This window comes from Pteronotus mesoamericanus, unplaced genomic scaffold (genome assembly GCF_021234165.1).
Source record: "Pteronotus mesoamericanus isolate MK-2021 breed Mesoamerican mustached bat unplaced genomic scaffold, CSHL_Meso_final contig_1189, whole genome shotgun sequence".
Taxonomy (NCBI): domain Eukaryota; kingdom Metazoa; phylum Chordata; class Mammalia; order Chiroptera; family Mormoopidae; genus Pteronotus; species Pteronotus mesoamericanus.
In genome coordinates, this window is record NW_026555038.1 from 1,537,867 (window position 1) to 1,556,155 (window position 18,289).

Genomic DNA, 18,289 nt, shown 5'->3' on the forward strand with positions numbered 1-18,289 from the left:
TCAGTGTGTCACCAGGGTTAGAATTTGTGAAGTGAAGCAGGGTCTTCCCTCCTCCTCCCCCACAGAAGTCCTACCACTGGGGAGAAGGAAGGAGGAGAAAACTAACATATATATTGAGCTACTTATACGCCAGGTGCTTTCCATACATCACCTCCTGAGTAGTCCCTAAGGCGCAGAGGTGAAATGAGCACGCAGCCCGCAGGCTGTGAGGGTTTAAAGCGGGTTTCTCTACCATCACAGCTCCTGCTCCTTCTACCCTTTCCTGAACCGAGGTGCCCGAGGCAGGTGGTTCAGAAGACACCCCGAGCATCTGTGGGAGCAAGGGGGGCCCCCGAGAGGCCACTGACCACCAAGCTGAGCCCCGTCCCCAGCCTGGTGCCCTCGGCCGGGCTGCAACTCAGATAATGGTGGTGCTTGTTCTCAGGCGGTTTCTCCGAAGGCCATGGAATCCTCCGTGGAGCCTGGGATGCCTTTGCCCAAATACTGCAGCGTGGCCACCACCCTGGAGGTCCCCGCCTGGGCCGGCACTGCTCCTCCCTGGGACCTCGCCTTCACCGGCCCCTTTGCTCTCCAGGCACCCTGGCTCACCTGGCACCACCCGCTCCCCAGGTACCGGTCCCTGCCCCACTGGAGGAAATGGGGTGCACATCCCTTTTTCCTCTCTGTTCTTTGGTTCTACATAGTGTACCGTGAGGGAGAGAGCTTGCTTCCTGAGAAGGCCGAAAGTGTTCTTTACTGTGGGGGCTATGATTTGCTTAAGGCATTCCGTGACCCCAATCTAAACTGTGCTCCCATTGACCTTGAGGGTTGCCGAGCTTTTGTCCCCCCTTATAGCAGAGTGGCACCTATCAGAGTTGGCTTGTGAGAAAAGGCAGTGAGACAGCTCCATTTATAAAGTTTCTGGATCACTGTTCTGTCAGCTACGGGACTTGTTCTGGTGAGATACTAGGGTTTCCGCAACCAAGAGCTAAGGTGAGGTCTCCAGGTTCCTCCCCAGATTCCCTCAGTCTCCCGGCTTTTCCTGAATCAGATCCTCTGTTAGCTGTCTAATGTGTGCCTGCGAAAGGGGAAAGGCCCTCAACCTATAAGCACATACTAGCTGTATAAGTCGCAGGGATGGCTCCTCAATTCAGTCTGCCCAGGTTATGGGCATGGCAGCTTGAAAGCAGTGTGCTTCCTTAATTCTCCTATGGGGGCCCTCTCACTCAAAGCCTGAGTTAAGCGTTCCTATAGCCAGGCCTGCCCACAAAAGTAAACAGCTTCTTCAGAAATCCAAACTCTGACTCAACAATCCCTCCCTCCCTGGCTCAGCAGAGTCCACAAAATTCCCAGAACCAGCTTCTCCTTTTTTCTGCCCCCGCAGCCTCTCTTCAGCTCCTCTGCGCCTCCCCTACTCGAGCACTTCCTCCTCCCTCTGACCCCACAGCGACAAGCGTTCTTACACATGCACGTCTTTGGCAGTACCAACCAAACCTCCACACCTCATCCTGGAATCCCACACACTCACTTAGGATTTACCTTTCGTGGTATCCTTTTCTGGCTTGCTGTCTAATCTCAGAACCAACTTTAATTAACCTGAATATATCAAGGCTACTCACATTTTAATTACCTTGAAACAATTTCCAACCCTCAAACAATGGTTCCCTCCGCTGTTCCCTCCTTCTGCTCCGTCCCACGGTTTATCTGGAAGTTGGAGATGGGCGCTTTGTATGTGGTTTTCTGTCCCACCTAGCATTGTATGTCATAACGCATGCCACCGTGCTGCTCCAATCTATGTGTGAAATGTGTTTCTTGATGTGTTTAGGGCTGGGTCTTCTCTACACCCTAATTCCGTTTGCTTTTTCCCAGATGTGCATCTTATCAACCCTATCTCCACGTTGCTGACCCAGCATGGCGGGGGCCCCGCTGGCTGGGGCGAGTGGGAGATGCTGCTAACACATGGGTCCTGGCGAAAAGGGAACCAGATGGCTTTTACTACCGGGCTCAGAGAAAGCCTGCTCCCGAGGCGAGTCCCTCACTGCCCGCATCCCCGGGCACACTCCTCTGGTGGCCCTGTCATACCCGGCATTCCTCAGCGGCGTGTGCCCGGTGGTTCAGTTTCTTGGATACCCACAGATCTTCCGTGGCCAGGCTGTGCAAATGGAAACGTGGGGTCCGTGAGTGCATCAGTGTACTAGGGTTGGGTAAGAAAGCAGTACAAACAGAGTGACTTAAATAGCAACAGAAATGTATTGTAAAAGTACTTTGTTCAGGAAAATTCCGTGTGTGGAATTCTGGGCATCAGCCTCAGGGACACAGGAACAAATGCATGTGCCCACGGGTGCGCCCGTGTGCTCGCACGTGCAGAAGAACGGGTCCCCATGCTCAGGAGCCAGGCCCGGCTTCCACTCAGGCGGCTGCTTGCTTCGGGATATTGCTCTTCTTTATAGAGCCAGGCTTTGGGAATGGGACTCCATGGAGGAAAGACAAGTGTGAATTCTAAAAAAAAACATGAATGATAAAATTTCCAATCAAAAGTCATTTGGTCATTTTCAAGTAACTAATATGTGAATTCAAATGAAATATCAGCGGAGTTTTGCTGAAATATACGTTCTGTCTAGTGATTCATTAATCCGAATTTACTTGTTTTCAAAATCATACTGAGCTCTCAGAAAAGCTTATACTTTTAATTAGCATTAGCACTTCTGCCCTTTCCTCACTGGTGTGACGCAGGGCAGAGGGCTGCCCTAGCTCCTCAGCCGCTCCTGCCCGTGTGGGCCGGTGCGTGAAGACGCCATCGCTGGCTGGGCCTGGACACAGGGACAACACTTCTTGGAAGTGCTGGGAGCCGGGGGAGTGCACTGGGGAAAGACTCAGAGGACCCTGGGTTTGCAGAACAAAAATAGAAATAGGAGAAGAGGAGAAAAGGAAAAGAATGGGAAGGGAGAGACAGGACGTGAGGAACAAGAGTCGCCCATGGCCAGAGGAGGTAGAGGAAAGAGCGTCCTCACCACGGCCCGCCAGTCTGCTACAATGGGCTCTGAGCAGTGCCTGTCCCTCCTCCGAGTGGCCCTCAATGTTTGTGAGGACGCCCGTGGCCTGGTTCCAGGGCACGGTTGCAGGGAGTTGTGATGCTCCCTGTCGCCCTTCCGAGCCCCAGTTCTCATCCTGAGTGTTTTCTTCCCACAGCTGGAGAGGCAGGGGGTCCTGCTTGTGGAATTCGAGGACCCCCTCGTCACAGGCCCGGAGCTCCCTGCCCAGCAGCCGAGTGTGGTCTTAGGAGAAGATGTCATTCAGTTCTTGCCGTCCACAGAATACTTGCTGCAACCTGGGGACAAGGTGCTGGCACCCTGGGAGCCAGACAGACAGCGGTATGGCCCTGCCACTGTCTTAGGCTTGGAGGCAAGAGATCCCCAGAGAGGTAAGGGCGGCTGCTCTGACCTACCAGTTCCCTGGAGGAGCCAGGCTAGCGATCGGGCCAGAGGAGAGAGCAAAGGGGGTCTCCACAACTTAGGGGTCTTAGGGGCATTAAAAAAAACCACCAAACAAGCTTACCCCCTCACTTGCAGCTTAATCCAAGTGTGGCAACAAGTATATGAATCATGTCTTTCAGATGAAAAATATTTTTCATCATGGCAAAAGAGCCTAAAACAATGTCTATGTTGGTTAGCTGACCTATGGTGTGGAGGGTTATCCTGGGTTCATACCAGTGCTCATGACCTGTCCCCCACCAAGTCGTCCCGAGACTGGGACAGTCCCCTTCTACAGGGCACACCAGTCAGCATCACTGTGATTCAGAGAACGACAGAAGGAGGTTCTTTCAGTCCCCCACCTGAGGTTTTTTGGTTTTGATGTGAAAATTGAGACAGGGAGACGTTCGCAGGTGTACTGGAAGTGGGTGGTAAATAGGGAGCAGGTGAGGGCATATTCCTGGCAGGCTCTCCGGGAGACGCCTGTGTGAGGAGGCAGGCTGAGTGGAAGGGCTGCTTTTGGGGGATAGGAGGACCCTTATCCCATGCCATAGAAGAGGTAGTTGTAACAAAATGTTGCCATTTTCTGTTACGTAGCCTCCAAAGAAGAAATTACTGTTCACTTCTGGAATGGCAAGACAGCTACAGTGCCTCTAGGTGGGGTCAGGTGGGTGCCCCCCGCTGTCTGGAAGAAGGCTGTGGAGCGGCTGCACCGGCCTTTGACCAGGGAGCACCCCAGCGCCCTCCTCGGGGCCCCTCGCTGCTCTCTGCTGGGGCCGGGCACTGGATGCATCACCTATGGGCTTCCGCAGGGCCCCCCGTACCTGTGCCCTCACAGCCAGCTGCTGTGCCAGGGCTGCCTCGGCTGCCCTTTGGCCGGACCCGCCTGGTGGCCTCTAGCCCGGACCTTGGGGGTCACAGCCAGGGAACATCCAGAGGCAGAGCGGAAGCCCACAGCGCAGCTACTGCCCCTGGAGGCTCCTAAAGAGGAGGAAGTGGCCGTGCCAGCTCCCATAGCAGTTTCCTCCTCCTCCTCCTCCTCCTCCTCGTCTGAAGAGGATTTGGAGAAAGGCCCGGAGATGGGCCCCCCTCAGAGGCTGATGGTGGACAGCACAGTCGACACAGACCCCGTCCCTCTTAAGAAGACTCCGAGGAGGCCGGGCAGCCTCTGCCAGCCCGAGGGGAGGTACTGGAGGAGAGACGGGCCTGCGCCGCGGCCTGGGAAGCCAGGTATACCTTCTGAGGCAGGGCCGAGGCCCTCGCTCCCTTCCCCCCCCCCATGTGTCTCTTGGGAATCTGAGCCACATGACCGCTAAGCTGGGATTGGAAATGGTCCTTAGGAGTGTGGTCATGCTGACGGGGAGTCTGTGATAAGAGGCAAATGGTAGGTTTCCACGGAAGCAGTAAAGCCCAGCAAAAAAGGATGGGATGATCTTCGTGCAAAGGTTTGCAACCCTCTTTAACAACTGTCCTTTCTTCACTGATCTTTCCTGACAGGGCACTGCTATTGTCTGTTTTATAATACCTGTCCCCTCACCCCTTTGGTTCTTGGAGACCTTGATTTTCCTCGAGATGAAGAGTCTAAATGTCTCCAGGTGTTGATTAGTCTTCAGTGCCCTGAGAAGCACAGGAGTTATTTTTTAAACCTTGGTCATCGGGCCCTACTCTCCAGAGGGGCTCCTTAATAAGTCAGAAGCAGGGCGCCGCACTACGCTGCTCATTCTTTATGACTCAGAGGGAGGTGGTGTCATTGTTGGCAATCTGCAGCCACCCCCAAACTTTAAAAAAAATTAATTTTTAGAGAGAGGGGAAGGGAGGGAAAAGGAGAAAGAGAGAAACATTGGTTGCCTCTCGTACACCCCAACTGGAACTGAACCCACAGCCCAGGCACGTGCCCTGACTGGGAATCAAACCGGCAACCTTTCGCTTTGCAGGACGACACCCAACCAACTGAGCCACACTGGTCAGGACCATCCCCAAACTTCTGTATCTTGAGCTAAGAAGTGTGTGATATGCCCTCACAGGTTTAGGAGCAGTAGATGGCTGATGTGTCCCTTGCCCGCCCTATTGAAATTCCCAAAGGGGCCCCGGAAAAGCAGAAGCCTGTCAGCCGGCCGAGCTATATGGTGGGGGTGGCTCGGATAGGCCGGGTCCTCAATGGGATTCTTGGGGTCCTGGGGTCACTGATTTAACATTCAATGAGCTGCAGGAACACCCAGCCTGGGGCAGGGATGCTGTGAGGGTTAAAGAATGCCACCGCTAAAAGCTCGAGGACCTCTAGACACCACCCACATTGGGACCCACGTGGGTCCCCGTTTGAAGCCATCCCACTCTTTCCAGGACAGCTGCTCAGCCAGAACAACCTCTTAGCCCACAAGAATTTCAGTCTTACTGCAGGATAAGCTTTTCATTAGTCCTCAGTTCCAGATGGTTGAGAAATTGTTTCTACAATGCGAAACTTTCTTGGTTGTCTCCACTGGACCCCTGGACTTTGGGGTGGGCGGGGACAGAGATAAGTCACTGCTGTTGTGTTTTATAAGAGGGTTCCAGGCCTTCCTTGGCTTTCAAATGTGTAGGATCTGCCTGCCACCTCTGAGAGGGAAATAGTAAAATGAAAGGACAAGAATCTAGCCATGACCAGCTGAGCTCCTCCTCTCCTGAGAGGAATGAGACTAGAAATCGGGGTGGGCAAACATAGGTTTACTGTTGTCAGTACAGAGAAGTTTATTTTTGTATTATTATTGTATTATTTATTTGTATTACAAATGTACACCGACGTTTGCCCACCCTGTACCAAGGCTGGGGGAAGGTCCCTCCCTGTGCTTCTTTGAAACGGGTCACACTCATCTCACAGAACAAACATTGGGAGGCCTTGGTGAAGCCACTTAGAATCAGCTTTTGCTTCTAGATGTGCCCTCCCAACAGGTGATAATATAAAGAAAATGATGCCCAGTTCTAGAGTTTTCATACTAAATTCTCCATGGCTTCTCCTGCCTCCTGCTTCAGCACAGCAGGGAGAAAGAAAAGCTGTACCTACAGAGGGGCCCGTGGGGAGCGTCTGGGCAGCCGCAGACCCCGCCTCAGGGAGAGGAGCGCCAGGGGAGGGAACAGAGGGGCCGCGGAGGCCAGGCGCACCCCCGGCACCAGCGCACTCCTACTGTCGGTCTCTAGGCTGGTTCCAAACCTGAGCAAGTCCCTGCCCTAAGCACACACTGCTTTTATTGCCACTGCCTAGCCACCTAATCTTATGTTCAGCCTCTCTCCCCATCACCATATTTAAACAAGTCCACTGCAAAAGTTTTATTTCCCAAGATAAATGATAATAATTGGCTACATAAAGAGAAATATCCATCTCTGGGTACTTGGCCTGGCTTTCCTTTAGGTACTGCATTGTTTGTTGCTCCAGGCAAAGGTAGTTCTTAGAGCTGAACCATGAGAATCAGTGGACCTGTCTTCTGCCGGGTCCCAACCCTGCACCCAAAACTATGGGGAATATGCCTGAGATGGGGTGTGGAGAAGGGGCCATCCCCGGCCCTTGACACAGGTAGGGTACTAGGTGCCACAACAGACGAGTGATGTTGACACACATAAGTGCCCGGGGGGGCTAGAAACAATGGCAAGCACCAGAGCTTTTCTTTCTCCCCTCCAGATTTTATATTTTCTAAGGGAAATGTGCTGTTTTGTGCCTCCTAGCTGTGCTTGGTAGCCATCAAGTACTGATGCTGGACAGTCGGTCTCAGGCTCTGCCTCTTAACCCTCTTGTATGGGTCCCTCCACCCTCCACCCTTTTTGTTACTTTGACTCAACAGGCAGTGATGTTACCTTCTGACCCTAAAAAAGCATCCGGGAGAGGCCAGGCTGCTTGCTGCGAGAAGCCATGTTGCTCTCTTCCATGGGTTGCAGCTGGAACAGGATTCAGTCTGTAGTTTTAAAAGCCAGGGAGGTGACGAATTTTTTTTAATGTATTCCTTCCTTTTTAGATATTGCCCTATTCTTCAGGGAGTCACATCCTCCCCTTTTTTGGCCTCATTCAAAATGTGAAAACTTGTTTTTCTATCACTTTACAATCTCCTTTGTGATCAGTGTGATTTATAAGCTCCTTTAACTAGTGGCGGTTGGTTAGCTTTGTTTCCTCTAAAGGCTGGTTTGAAAAATGTCTGGTAACTTCTACCCAATTCTAAATGTGGTGATCAAACATTTGTCAAAAGTGTAAGAGCCAGAAATCACTAACAAATTTTTTTTTGAAAAGACTTATTTATTTATATTTTTAGACAGAGGGGGAAATAGAGGGAGAGAAACATCAATGTGTGGTTGCCTCTCACATGCCCTCCACTGGTGACCGGGCTCACAACCCAGACCTGTGCTCTGACTGGGAATCAAACCGTTTGCAGGCCAGCACTCAATCCACTGAGCCACACCAGCCAGGGCAAAATTTATTTCTTCTTTAAAAACAGAGAACAGTGCTAGGAGCTTACACATAGTGAAGAGATTCTGTGGTCCTAGGCATAGTTGTACTTAAGTCAGCGAGACTCATCAAAATGGTGGCATATTCAACATAGCTCGCTGAATTTTAGGTTTAGGAAAAAGATGTTGCAACGTCCAGACTGAAGTGAAGGGCAACAAACAACAAAGAGAACAAACTGTGATAGTGGGGAACACCAAGGAGCTGGTCCTGGAAGCAACTAGTGGGAAGCCACCGCAGATCCTGCCAGAGAAAGCCGAAAGCAGGAAACCAGGCCAGGGCGCGGCTGCCACACGCCAGAGAGGCCAGAGCTCCTCCGACTAAGGGCCCCGAGGACCGAGGTAAAGCAGCATGGCTGGGAAGGCCCTTGTTTTTAAATTGTGTTTTTTTTTCAATGACAGTTGACATTCAGTATTATTTTATAGTTTCAGGTATAAAACATAGTGCTTAGACAATTTTGTAATTTACAAAGTGATCCCCTGATAATTCTAATATTCACCTGGCACCATACAATATCATTGACTATATTCCCTATCCTGTACTTTACATCCCCGTGACTATTTTGTGACTGCCTTGTTTTTCCTTCTGAATCCCTTGGGAAGGGGCTTCTTAAGGCCTCCTTCTATGGCTCTTGAACATTTTGGGGTCACACCCCCTTTGAAAATAAAACCCATCTCTTCTTTCCAGAAAAACTCACGTACCCACAATTTTGCATATAATTTCAAAAGGCTTACGGAACCCACAAACATCATCATAAGCTTCCCAGGGGTGCAAAGGTCCCCATTTAAATGACCCTCTATCTGGTGATGGGCACAGGTCTGCTTTACCAGGCCCTGCGTCCATGGGAGTCTGTTCCTCACTGGGATTGCTCATACAGCTCTCCTTAAAACTTTGCCTTCGTCATATAAAGTGCTGGCATTTTTCCCCTGAGGAAAGACTTATGTTCAAAATGAGATCAATAACTAGGCAACTCAACTGAGAGGTGCAACAATACTATTGGTGTGGTAGCTTAAAAAAGTCATTTTAAAAATGACTTTAAAATTGGTGACTTTCGGTCCTTAAAAATGGCAGTCAGCCTAAGACTCTCAGGATTTTTTTCTCTTATAGGAAGTTACAGAGAGTAAATACCTGAGGAAGAGTTACAAAGTGGCTGGCAAAGCCTTCCGTGGAAGGAGGTAACATGCGGGCCACAGATGAGAGCTGAATAAGCAGTGGCATCTTCACCCCATTAAGACCTCCCTGCAGAGGGGTGGCAGGGAGGCACCTGTCGTAAGAAGCACAGGAGCGCTGGCCGCCCTGCCCAGGGCTGCCTGCCTGGCAGGGTCAGCCTGAGGATGCTGTCCCACGAAATTATGGGTCGTGGTCGGCCTGCTTTGGGCAAATGTGTCTGCAGCCTCTATGCCATCTTTTCATAAAGCCTACAGTTGTACATGAATGACATTTTGTTGCTCTTAATACCAATAAAAAGGTATTCTCTTTATTTCCAAATCGAGTCTTCTTTTTATTATTATAATTAACTTGTACTTGGAAAGCAAGCAGTAAAAACTATTCATACAGCATCATTATTACTTTCAGGCAAAATAGGGTGAGAAGACTTCTACACTTTGAGATAGGCACTGAAAGAGACAAGCTCCAGTTCCCAGTAAGGCTGGCCCTTTACAGTCGGCCCCAAAAGCAGGATGGATGTATAAATACTAAGAGAATCATATGGTGGCTTTATTCTCCTTGCTACTTAAAAAAAGGTAACGTGATGGCCAACATCATATGGGGAAAACCAAGTCCACACTTTGCCCTGAATCAACTGCCACCACTTGAGTCTTCTTGGTTAAGTCATTTGCACCCACAGTGACAGAATAGGTCCCTGGATATACTTCTATGTAGAGGTCCTTAGAAGTGTTGTCAGCCTGGAAGGAAAGCAAATATTAGCAGTTTAGAGATTTTATATCCCAAAGCCCAGGGCACCTCCACCAGTCTACATGTGTGTGTCAGAGGCTGGATGGAATGAGGCATCAACGTGGGAGACGGAGGTCCTGTTTTCAAGTCTCAGCCACCTAACAGGGCTATCCTTGAGGTAAGTCTCAGCGTCTCCTTATGCTTGCTTGTTTCCTTATTTCTAAGCCTGTGATAACACCTACCTCCCATGTAGGAACACTGTAAATGCCCAAGTGGAACATGAAGGATCATAAAAGGAGCACTCTAGCTGGAGTAGAAAGAATTGGGGAAAGGCTAAGGACATTGTTTTGGGATCAAAAGCAGACAGTGGCACTTGTTAGCACAGATTAGCAGTAATGTAGAGGCACCTTGGAATAATGGGAAATCATTCTTTTTCACTGTGCTTTGCTCAATTTATTAGGATGAGGAAACGTTTCTCCTAAAGCTGTGAATACTGAGTAGGTTCCATTCTGTCATGCAGCAAGGCAGCTGGCTGGCAAAAGCCCTCCCGCGGCAGACTGGTTCTCTGATAGTGCAAAACATTGGAAAACGGGGGGAAATAGGAAGACTAATGTGTAGAGCTGAGCACAAACCTCCAATGACAGACTTCACACATGGCGGGGAAGTGGGTCATGCTGGGCGTGCAAGCGGAGAAGGGGGTCTTAGCTTAGATGGCAAGAGAGCAACTTTGCAAACCAGAAAAGTGCCTGTCATTTAGAGCCAAGGCTCTTACTCCACAGCCGGGACACCGCTCATGCTTACTCAGTGCTGGAAGGAGAAGCTGTCCTTTCTCCCACCACACCCAGGGAAGGGGAAAAACCACTGGCCAGCAAATTCTATTAAGAAGCTGAATGATAATACTTATACTTTTAAGAAACTTCCTCCCCCTCCACCTACGAGATGGGAAGCCAATTTTTTTTTCCACTGCTGCTCTGTTATATCCTTTCTTGTTATATCCCAGTTACTGCAGAATCAGAGGTCTGGCATCATTTAACTGACATGAATGTATGTGGTAATGACACAAGTATTTATTAGTTATCAACCATGTAAATAAGCAAAAGTAGGTTCAGAAAATACAGCTGTATCTGAATTTCAGAAAGCCAAGGATGCTTCATTTGTCTGAGTAAAAGGGCACGCAAGGGGGAAGACTGGCATCTGTGCTTCCAACACCGGGATCGTCCGAAAGGTGAGCATCACCAAAATTCGGCAAGTGTTGGAGGCATCTAAGCCGAACCACCTGCATTTGTACAAGAAGCACAATATTCTAAGCTGCTACTAACTCTAGAATTGGGCTGGCCAAAAAGTTTGTTTGGGTTTTTCTGTAAGATGGCTCTAGTAGTGCTTAGTTGTCTTTTAACTTAATTTGAAACAACTTTGTTAGATTGCATTGTGACACCTGTTATATAGGCATTCATTTAAAAAAAAGTAACTTATAAAAACTAGTGAATTTCTGTGTGGCCATTTTAATATTGAAGATCAAAGAAAACAGGCAACATTTTTTGGCATATTATGCTTTATTATTTCAAGAACGATAAAAAAGGAACTGAAATGCAAAAAAAAGATTTGAGCGGTGGATGGAGAAGATGCTGTGACCGATGGAACATGTCAAAAGTGGTCTGCAACGTTTCGTGCTGAAGATTTCTCACTGGATGATGCTCCAGTCAGGCAGACCAGTTGAAGTTGATAGCGATCAAATCGAGACATTGAGAACGATCAGTGTCGTACCATGCAGGAGACAGCTGACATACTCAAAATATCCAAATCAATAAAGTTATTGGTGAAAGTGAAAAATGTGTCTTTTATTTTACTGAAAAAACTAAACAGACTTTTGGCCAACCCAATATATTCTGAATCTTGGCTAGCACATTGTATACAAATAAAAAATAAGCAATTTTTACAGCAACATGCTGGAGTTCCTTTCCTTAGAATTCCAACCTTTCCAAGTTCCAAACGATTTCTTGAGCTTATAAACTAATGAGTACTTTATCCTAATGAGAAACTTATCCCTGTATTTTTTTTACAGAGAAACATTGGTGGAAAGGGGGAACAAATCCCTTCACATGTTTGGGAACCTGATCTCCCCAAATGTATATGTTTCAGAATTTCAGCAATGGTATTCACTTTGTAAGCACAAGGGTCAGGCCCCTCCTGCTGCTTGAACAGATGGTGGAATTCCAGCAGGACCCAGCGCCAGCCCAGCTGAGTTGTAGGAACTGAGATGGGAATACTTCACATTCTTTCCAACCACAACTATGAGTTCAGTCGCAGAACATCCCTAAAGCTTCAAGTCAAGGGAGGATACCGAGAAAACAGTTTACACTGAACCACAATATTGTGCACTGTCCAAAAGGATAAAAGCATCCCGACATAAAAATACTAGACTCAGTACAAAGAACCCTGAAATAACCAGGTCAACTGGTTCATGAAATTGCAATGGTGGTGAACGCTAGGTCCCCATGTAGGGACACTAGGAGCTCTGTACTCACAGGCTGGGATGCCTCTCGAGCACACTCTGGGGCTTGAGAGATGTCTCCAAAATCAAGGGAAGTTGCCTTTCTCTAAAGAAACAAGTAGAAGCACTGGTTAGTGCCCGAACTCTCACTTCTGGATTACAGAAAGAAATTTTCTCCTATTTTGTTCGGAACTAATAATTGTTCTGTCAATTTTTCTAAGTTATCACCAAAATTCGATGTTCACCATGATTACTTTTTATCCCTCATGGGCTCTGGAGTCAGATAAACCTGAGTTTGAATCTTATGTCTGCTACTTACTGAGAGGGATTCATTTCTCTAAGGCTTGCTTTCCTCGTCTACAAGGTGGGGATACGAGATTATAGGGAAGATTTCAAGTACAGAAGTGACTGACACTTAATAGGCTCTCAGAGAATTAAAGTGTCTTCTGTACTTGTCCCAGGAGTGCGGGTACTAGAGGGGAACAGGCTGAGCTGATAAATTTCCCTGAGAGGCACCAACTTATAATTTATAGGAAAGAATGGGAGGGATAGGAATGACTCTCGCCCACTTGTTGTAACCCCTTTAGCATCAGGCCCAGCAAGGGAAGCCAGGGGTCGGGCTCTGCTGAAACTCCTCATTTCCAGGCCAGGGAATAAGAGGGACTTCCCATGTGTGTCCAGCCTTCACTCTCATCCCTGCGGCCACGCCTCCCTTCCCTGAACCCACAGGCCAGAGAAGGCACAAATCCAGCTTGCAGGTTAGACTCTGGATTTAAGTTTGCTATGTTTGAGTACAACTAGGGGAGTTTAAAAACAAAAACAAAAACACCTACTCTCCTCAACAACAAAGGATTTCTGTCAGATCAGTTCAATAAGTAGAATCTTTGTCTTCTCCAGAATGACATGTAGTAAAAAACAGGTAAGTCTGTAGTGAGAAGCCTATAAGTGTTACTATCTTTAGGAAAAGTATTTTGTTAATAAGACTACCTTCTTGCACCTTTTTTTTTTTTAATTACCTAAGACATGATAGGTATCACTATCTTAGAGTAAAATACGTGATTACGAAAAAATTTCTTTCCTATCCCTAGATGTAGAAGAGGACATCTGAAGCTCTTTCAGCCTGCCCAAAAATCCCATGGCCCAGGATGGCAGGTTCAAGGGAAGACCCTACAGTGGCATCAGTCTTGTATTTTCGACGAACTCCTATTTCTCATGTTCACTACTATAAGTTCTCCAGGTCTGGGGGCTGACACGTGTCTGTTGAGCAGTGGAATGCTGAGTCACGCAGGCATCCAGTAATACGGATCCAGCAGGAGCTCTCGACATAGGGCCTCCCATCTTGGGAGGCTCGGCACACAGCACAGGGCAGTTGAGGATACATACCTGACCATCCCCTAGGCCTGAGTACAAGTACAGTTGCGACTTCCCTCTGTGATACCGATAGACGTGGGTTGCCCCTCCTTCCTCTGGCACAGATGAATAATATTTCTGGAGAAGGAATGTGAAAGATGTGCTTAAATAGTCTGGTTAAATTTTCAAAAGACTCTGTTACTTGTGCAACACAGGGTTAAGGAGGGTTGCAAAAGAGCAAAGGTAAATTACAGGCCTGCTTGACAAGCTGATGGAGCCACCTAACAAATCTTAACCCATGTAAACTGGCTGCAGAGAAGGAAGGTGCATTTGGCATTACTTTGCTGCCATCTGCTGCCTCTGTAGGGCAAGAAGTCTGGCCAAATAAAGCTGGGCAGGACCTTACTCTCTGCCAGGTTAAATTTTCCTATCTGAGCCCCACATCAAATACACATGCCTTTTCATCTCCTCTCATGAGAAGTTCTGATGAACAACAGTTTTATGTTAATTGTCTAAGTCTCAGACAAGGAAAAGGGAAGAGAGGGGTTTATCTCCTTGAGATTTGGAAATACAACGGGAAATGTAACATAAACCCAATAACTAGACAGATGTTCTCCCCTGGAGGAAGGGAGGGAAAGGGAAAAGTCTCCAATTTAAGGACAATAATCCAAAGGATCAGAAAGCCATTATATTCTTCTTGCCTGTTTCCTTCCTTCCCCTAGAAGTTAACCTTAGATTTGCCCTTGATTATGACTAATGATGAGGATATTACCCGCCTGCTTATTTTGAACACAGTGTAGGGACAGTATTTAAGGCATGAAACCAAAAGAATAAGAAACTGGGGAAAGCATTTCAAGACATGGATCTGATTACGTATCTTAGGGGTAGCTTCAAAATTGTGACAGCAAACTCAGAATACTGTTTTTAATTCTACCTCAGAACGACAAGGGGTTCTAAGGCTCCATTCCATAACAGAGACCTTAACTGAAAACCAAAATGAAGAACACCAATTTGCTAAACCTCAAAACAAACACAGATATTACTCTCTTTAAGTTAATCACTTCATAGTAGAGCCCGTTAAGGATTTCTCTAAAATTATTTAACAATAAGAACATAAAAATATTCTCTGAACTATATCTCATTGTTTGGAATCTTGTTCTTGGAGCCATAGGGATTTTATGAAAGATGTAGAAAGATTAGATTTTTTGAAATCTTAATATATGAAATTGAAAAGCAAGATGGAAACAAGATATTCTCTTCTTCTTACTTACAGACCAGTATCCTTACAACCACATAAGAATCACAAAAAGTTAGGGCTGGAAGAGACCCAGATTCTGCTGTAATTCTTAGAAAATAAAGAATACCTTCCATGCAGGTAATTTCTTTGAATGTTGGCTGGCCTGCCTTTGACATCCCTTAGAAGTACTTAAAGACAACCTTAGTACATAGTTTTGAGAAGAGGGTCTTAAAAACCTTTGTTCACCCATTTCAATGAATGGTCCCCAAAATAAGTCTTCATGCTATAGTTTATGATGATTTTCTGATGGTCACTTCTCAGTGGAAACCAGAGACTGTAAAGGCTGGAAAGGATTTCAGAGATCTTCATTTTTTTGACAGGGAAGGTAAGGGTGAGAGAGATTAACTGGCCTAAGGCATCACAGCCAGCATGAGGCAGAACATGGGTCTGATTCCCGGGAAGCTGCTGCGGTTCCACAGAACCACCTTTGTGGCCATCAAGCAATATGAACCCATAGGAACATTAAAACTACATTACCACGGTCTTGAAACAGAGGTTAAATTCTAATGTAGGGATTTTGTTTCAATCCATTTTGAAAACACAGAGGTTCGGTTCCAGGTTAGAGTGACCCTACTGAATTTTTTTAAAACAACTCCACATCAGTTCAAAGTTTAAAAAACTCTGAATATTTGGACTTGATTGTTTTAGAATTCAGCAATAATATGACAGCAGAGACCTTTTCTGACTTGTTCACCGCTGTATCCTCAATAATATCTCCTAAATTAGGCATTCAATAAATATTTGTTGAATGAATTTTACAATAGCTTGGATTTATCACCTGGTTTAAATCCTTGAGTGATTACAATCCACCCATGAAGACAGGGCAGGGTGAACTGGTAGTCTCCAGATTCTCCCTTAAGTCCACAAAGGTCCACTTTGTGATCCATCACCAGGCAGATCAGGGGCATGGCTTCAGCTTACACCAACTTACCCCACACTGACTTGAAGTATAGTCCATGAATTCAGCCATTGTTCTGAAGGAGGCACTGAGGGTTGGGCGCCTTTCTTCTCTCTATTTGAATAAATGGCAAGTCACAGGTGAGAGCTGGTATTCCCCACGGGAGAATGAAGTCATTTGGGAAATAGCTGCCTTTTTGCTTTTCGAAAGTGTCTTAAAGTCAGTGAGAAAGATCTTACTGAGAAAGAATTCCAACTGTAAAAGGACTACACTGACAGGCTATTTACCCAGGACAAAGGTTGGTTTACGGGCTTGCCTCTAATCTCAGATGGTAGCATGTAAGAATTTTTTTTTTTTTAAGTAACCAACCTGGCCGAGCACTAGCAGTATCCTAAAGCTACCCAAAAATGATCTGTAAATGTCACGAGTTTTCAGAGGGCTTTTCCGTTCACTTTCTTGACACTTCACAGCTTCCGCCGCCAAGGGCAGGGTCCCTCAGGAGCATCCATCACGTGGCCCGTGCCCTGGTGTCCAGGAGGCCACCGCTGGGCGAATGAATGGGCTGCTCCCCAGCACAGCGGCCCTCACCTCTCCTGGGAGAAGGCGCTGGGGGCCGGCTGCGGGCCATCTTTCTCGGCAGGGCCTCTCCTGGGAAATAACCCCCAGGCTGCCTTTGGGACGCTCCAGGGAATGCCAGTCCACCGCCCTCCTCTTAGCCCGCTCCAGCACTTCTTGACCCAGCCTCGCCGAGCGCTGCAGGGAACGCCGGTCCACTCCGTTCAGCGCCGCGGCCGCCAAGCAGTTCTCCATGTCTACCTATGCGGACACCACACATAAACAAGGGCGGGTCAGCCGGCTGCCGCGACCCTGCTCCAGCTCTGGGTCGGAGCCCGGGCCTTCACCTCCCCAACGACCAGCGCCCCCGGCTCCGCCCGCAACGCGCCGTGCAGTGGCTGCAGGGGCAGAGGCGATCTAGTGCAAGCAGACCCCTTCCATTTCCGCCTCCCCCTGCCCTGCATAAGGAGCCCTCACCCAGCCCATCAGTCAAGGCGCATGCGCCCAGCGGTCGCCGCGGGGGAAAGACGGCGGAGACTGGAGCGAAGGGCGCCGGCGCCGCAGGAGGGTGGGTGAGGCGAAGCGCGCGTCCTACGCTGGACACGCCTCCTGCGTACCGTCGGCGCCCTCGGCATGCGGGCTGCCGAGCAAAAAGGCTGAGCGCTGGAGGCGGGTGGTATTCGGTGGCATGCGAGGAGTCGGTATATAACACACCGCCAAGACGGCTGTGTCCGAGGAGGCTGAGGGGCTTCGGTCCTGGCCCTCGGAGGTCGTCCTCACTGGTTAACGTGATGAACTTGATCTTAAGTCAGGTGGTCTCCTGTTGGGATAAGAAATTGTAAAAATTGTGGGAATACGACTCATGGGTCCGGGCGCCTCTTTCTGCCTGGTTAATATTTTGGGATATCACTACTTCTCTTTGAGGAGATGGCTAGGATAGGCCTCACTGTGCGGCTGCCAAGGTGGCTTTGGGAGAAGTGTTCCTCTCTGGCCACCGGGCTGTGGTGGTGTGACGTTAAGCCAGAAGGCAGGTACTTCTGGCCCTAGGGCCAGAGGGGTGCCTGAGTTATATGTAGGGTAATGTAATCCTCTAGTGGCAGGCAGCTTCCTCACCCCGCCACTGGAAATTACGGACCCACACATTTGTGTGAGTTGAACACACCCTTTAAGAATAGTTGAAACCACGGTTAAGTAAGGAATTGTGCATTGTTACCTTTCTGCCCCATTCCATTCAGATATTTGATAGATATACCCCAAGATCTCGCTGCCAGTGACTCCTCTATACCACCCTGCGTGTTGATGCTCAAGAGGGACCACTTCGTAAAAGAAACAGAGAAATAAAACTCACGTAGGTTCCTCAACAGATTACTTGATTAGCAGTTCTGAGCTACTGCCTATGTATTAAGGAAGATACATAATGTATTTTTGCTAATTTCCTGCTTTTCTCTCAAAAAGTTGAAAACTGAGTTTGAATTCTGGCTCTGCCACTTTGCTGTGTGATTCTGGACATTTACTTAAATCCTTTGGGTCTCACTTTTATCTATACTTAGGGACACCGGTAGTACCAACCTCCCTAGACTGTAAGCTTCTTGCAGGGACTGTTTCTGTCTTGTTTATTGAATTTAAGGTGCATCTAGTATTTTGTCTGTCACAGAATAGGCTAAATATAGCTGTTGTGAATTGCGTTGCTGTAAGGATTTTGTGAAATAATTCTTGTAAAATGCTTAGCACAATACCTTGCCAAGAATAAGTGCTCCATAGACTGGGCAGTGTTATGTGCCAGGCACTGCCCTAGGAGTTGTGGAGAACAGAAAGTGGATCTCTAAAGGAAAATAAAAAAGAATGACATAAAATCTGTAATGTCAGGAACAAAATGTGACTTGTCATAAGTTAC

General features: G+C 47.8%; 2 protein-coding genes across 2 annotated transcripts; one reads left to right on the forward strand and one right to left on the reverse strand.

The window, feature by feature from the left end:
* Positions 1 to 442: 442 nt before the first annotated feature.
* CUNH11orf16 (chromosome unknown C11orf16 homolog) lies at positions 443 to 8,235 on the forward strand. Its single transcript, XM_054582729.1, has 5 exons — positions 443 to 609; positions 1,849 to 2,005; positions 3,169 to 3,400; positions 4,047 to 4,679; positions 8,024 to 8,235. Exons 1-5 carry the CDS (start codon positions 443 to 445, stop codon positions 8,233 to 8,235), a joined length of 1,401 nt encoding a protein of 466 aa, XP_054438704.1.
* Positions 8,236 to 9,292: 1,057 nt separating this feature from the next.
* On the reverse strand, positions 9,293 to 16,975 carry AKIP1 (A-kinase interacting protein 1). The gene is made up of 6 exons (XM_054582341.1): positions 16,873 to 16,975; positions 16,429 to 16,656; positions 15,874 to 15,954; positions 13,679 to 13,783; positions 12,330 to 12,401; positions 9,293 to 9,815 (listed from the first exon to the last, which is right to left on the reverse strand). The coding sequence occupies exons 1-6, from the start codon at positions 16,879 to 16,881 to the stop codon at positions 9,672 to 9,674; spliced, it is 639 nt and encodes a 212-aa protein (XP_054438316.1). The 5' UTR covers positions 16,882 to 16,975; the 3' UTR covers positions 9,293 to 9,671.
* Between the last annotated feature and the right edge of the window lie 1,314 nt (positions 16,976 to 18,289).

Excerpts from the sequence above, each read along its gene's own strand:
- CUNH11orf16 (XM_054582729.1), top strand. The coding sequence starts at position 443 with ATGGAATCCTCCGTGGAGCCTGGGATGCCTTTGCCCAAATACTGCAGC. Across the intron at positions 2,006-3,168 it reads AGAGAAAGCCTGCTCCCGAG|CTGGAGAGGCAGGGGGTCCT; the intron begins GCGAGTCCCTCA and ends TTCTTCCCACAG. Across the intron at positions 3,401-4,046 it reads GGCAAGAGATCCCCAGAGAG|CCTCCAAAGAAGAAATTACT; the intron begins GTAAGGGCGGCT and ends TCTGTTACGTAG.
- AKIP1 (XM_054582341.1), bottom strand. Across the intron at positions 13,784-15,873 it reads ATACTTCAAGTCAGTGTGGG|AAATATTATTCATCTGTGCC; the intron begins GTAAGTTGGTGT and ends TTCCTTCTCCAG. Across the intron at positions 9,816-12,329 it reads CTCGAGAGGCATCCCAGCCT|GCTGACAACACTTCTAAGGA; the intron begins GTGAGTACAGAG and ends CTTTCCTTCCAG.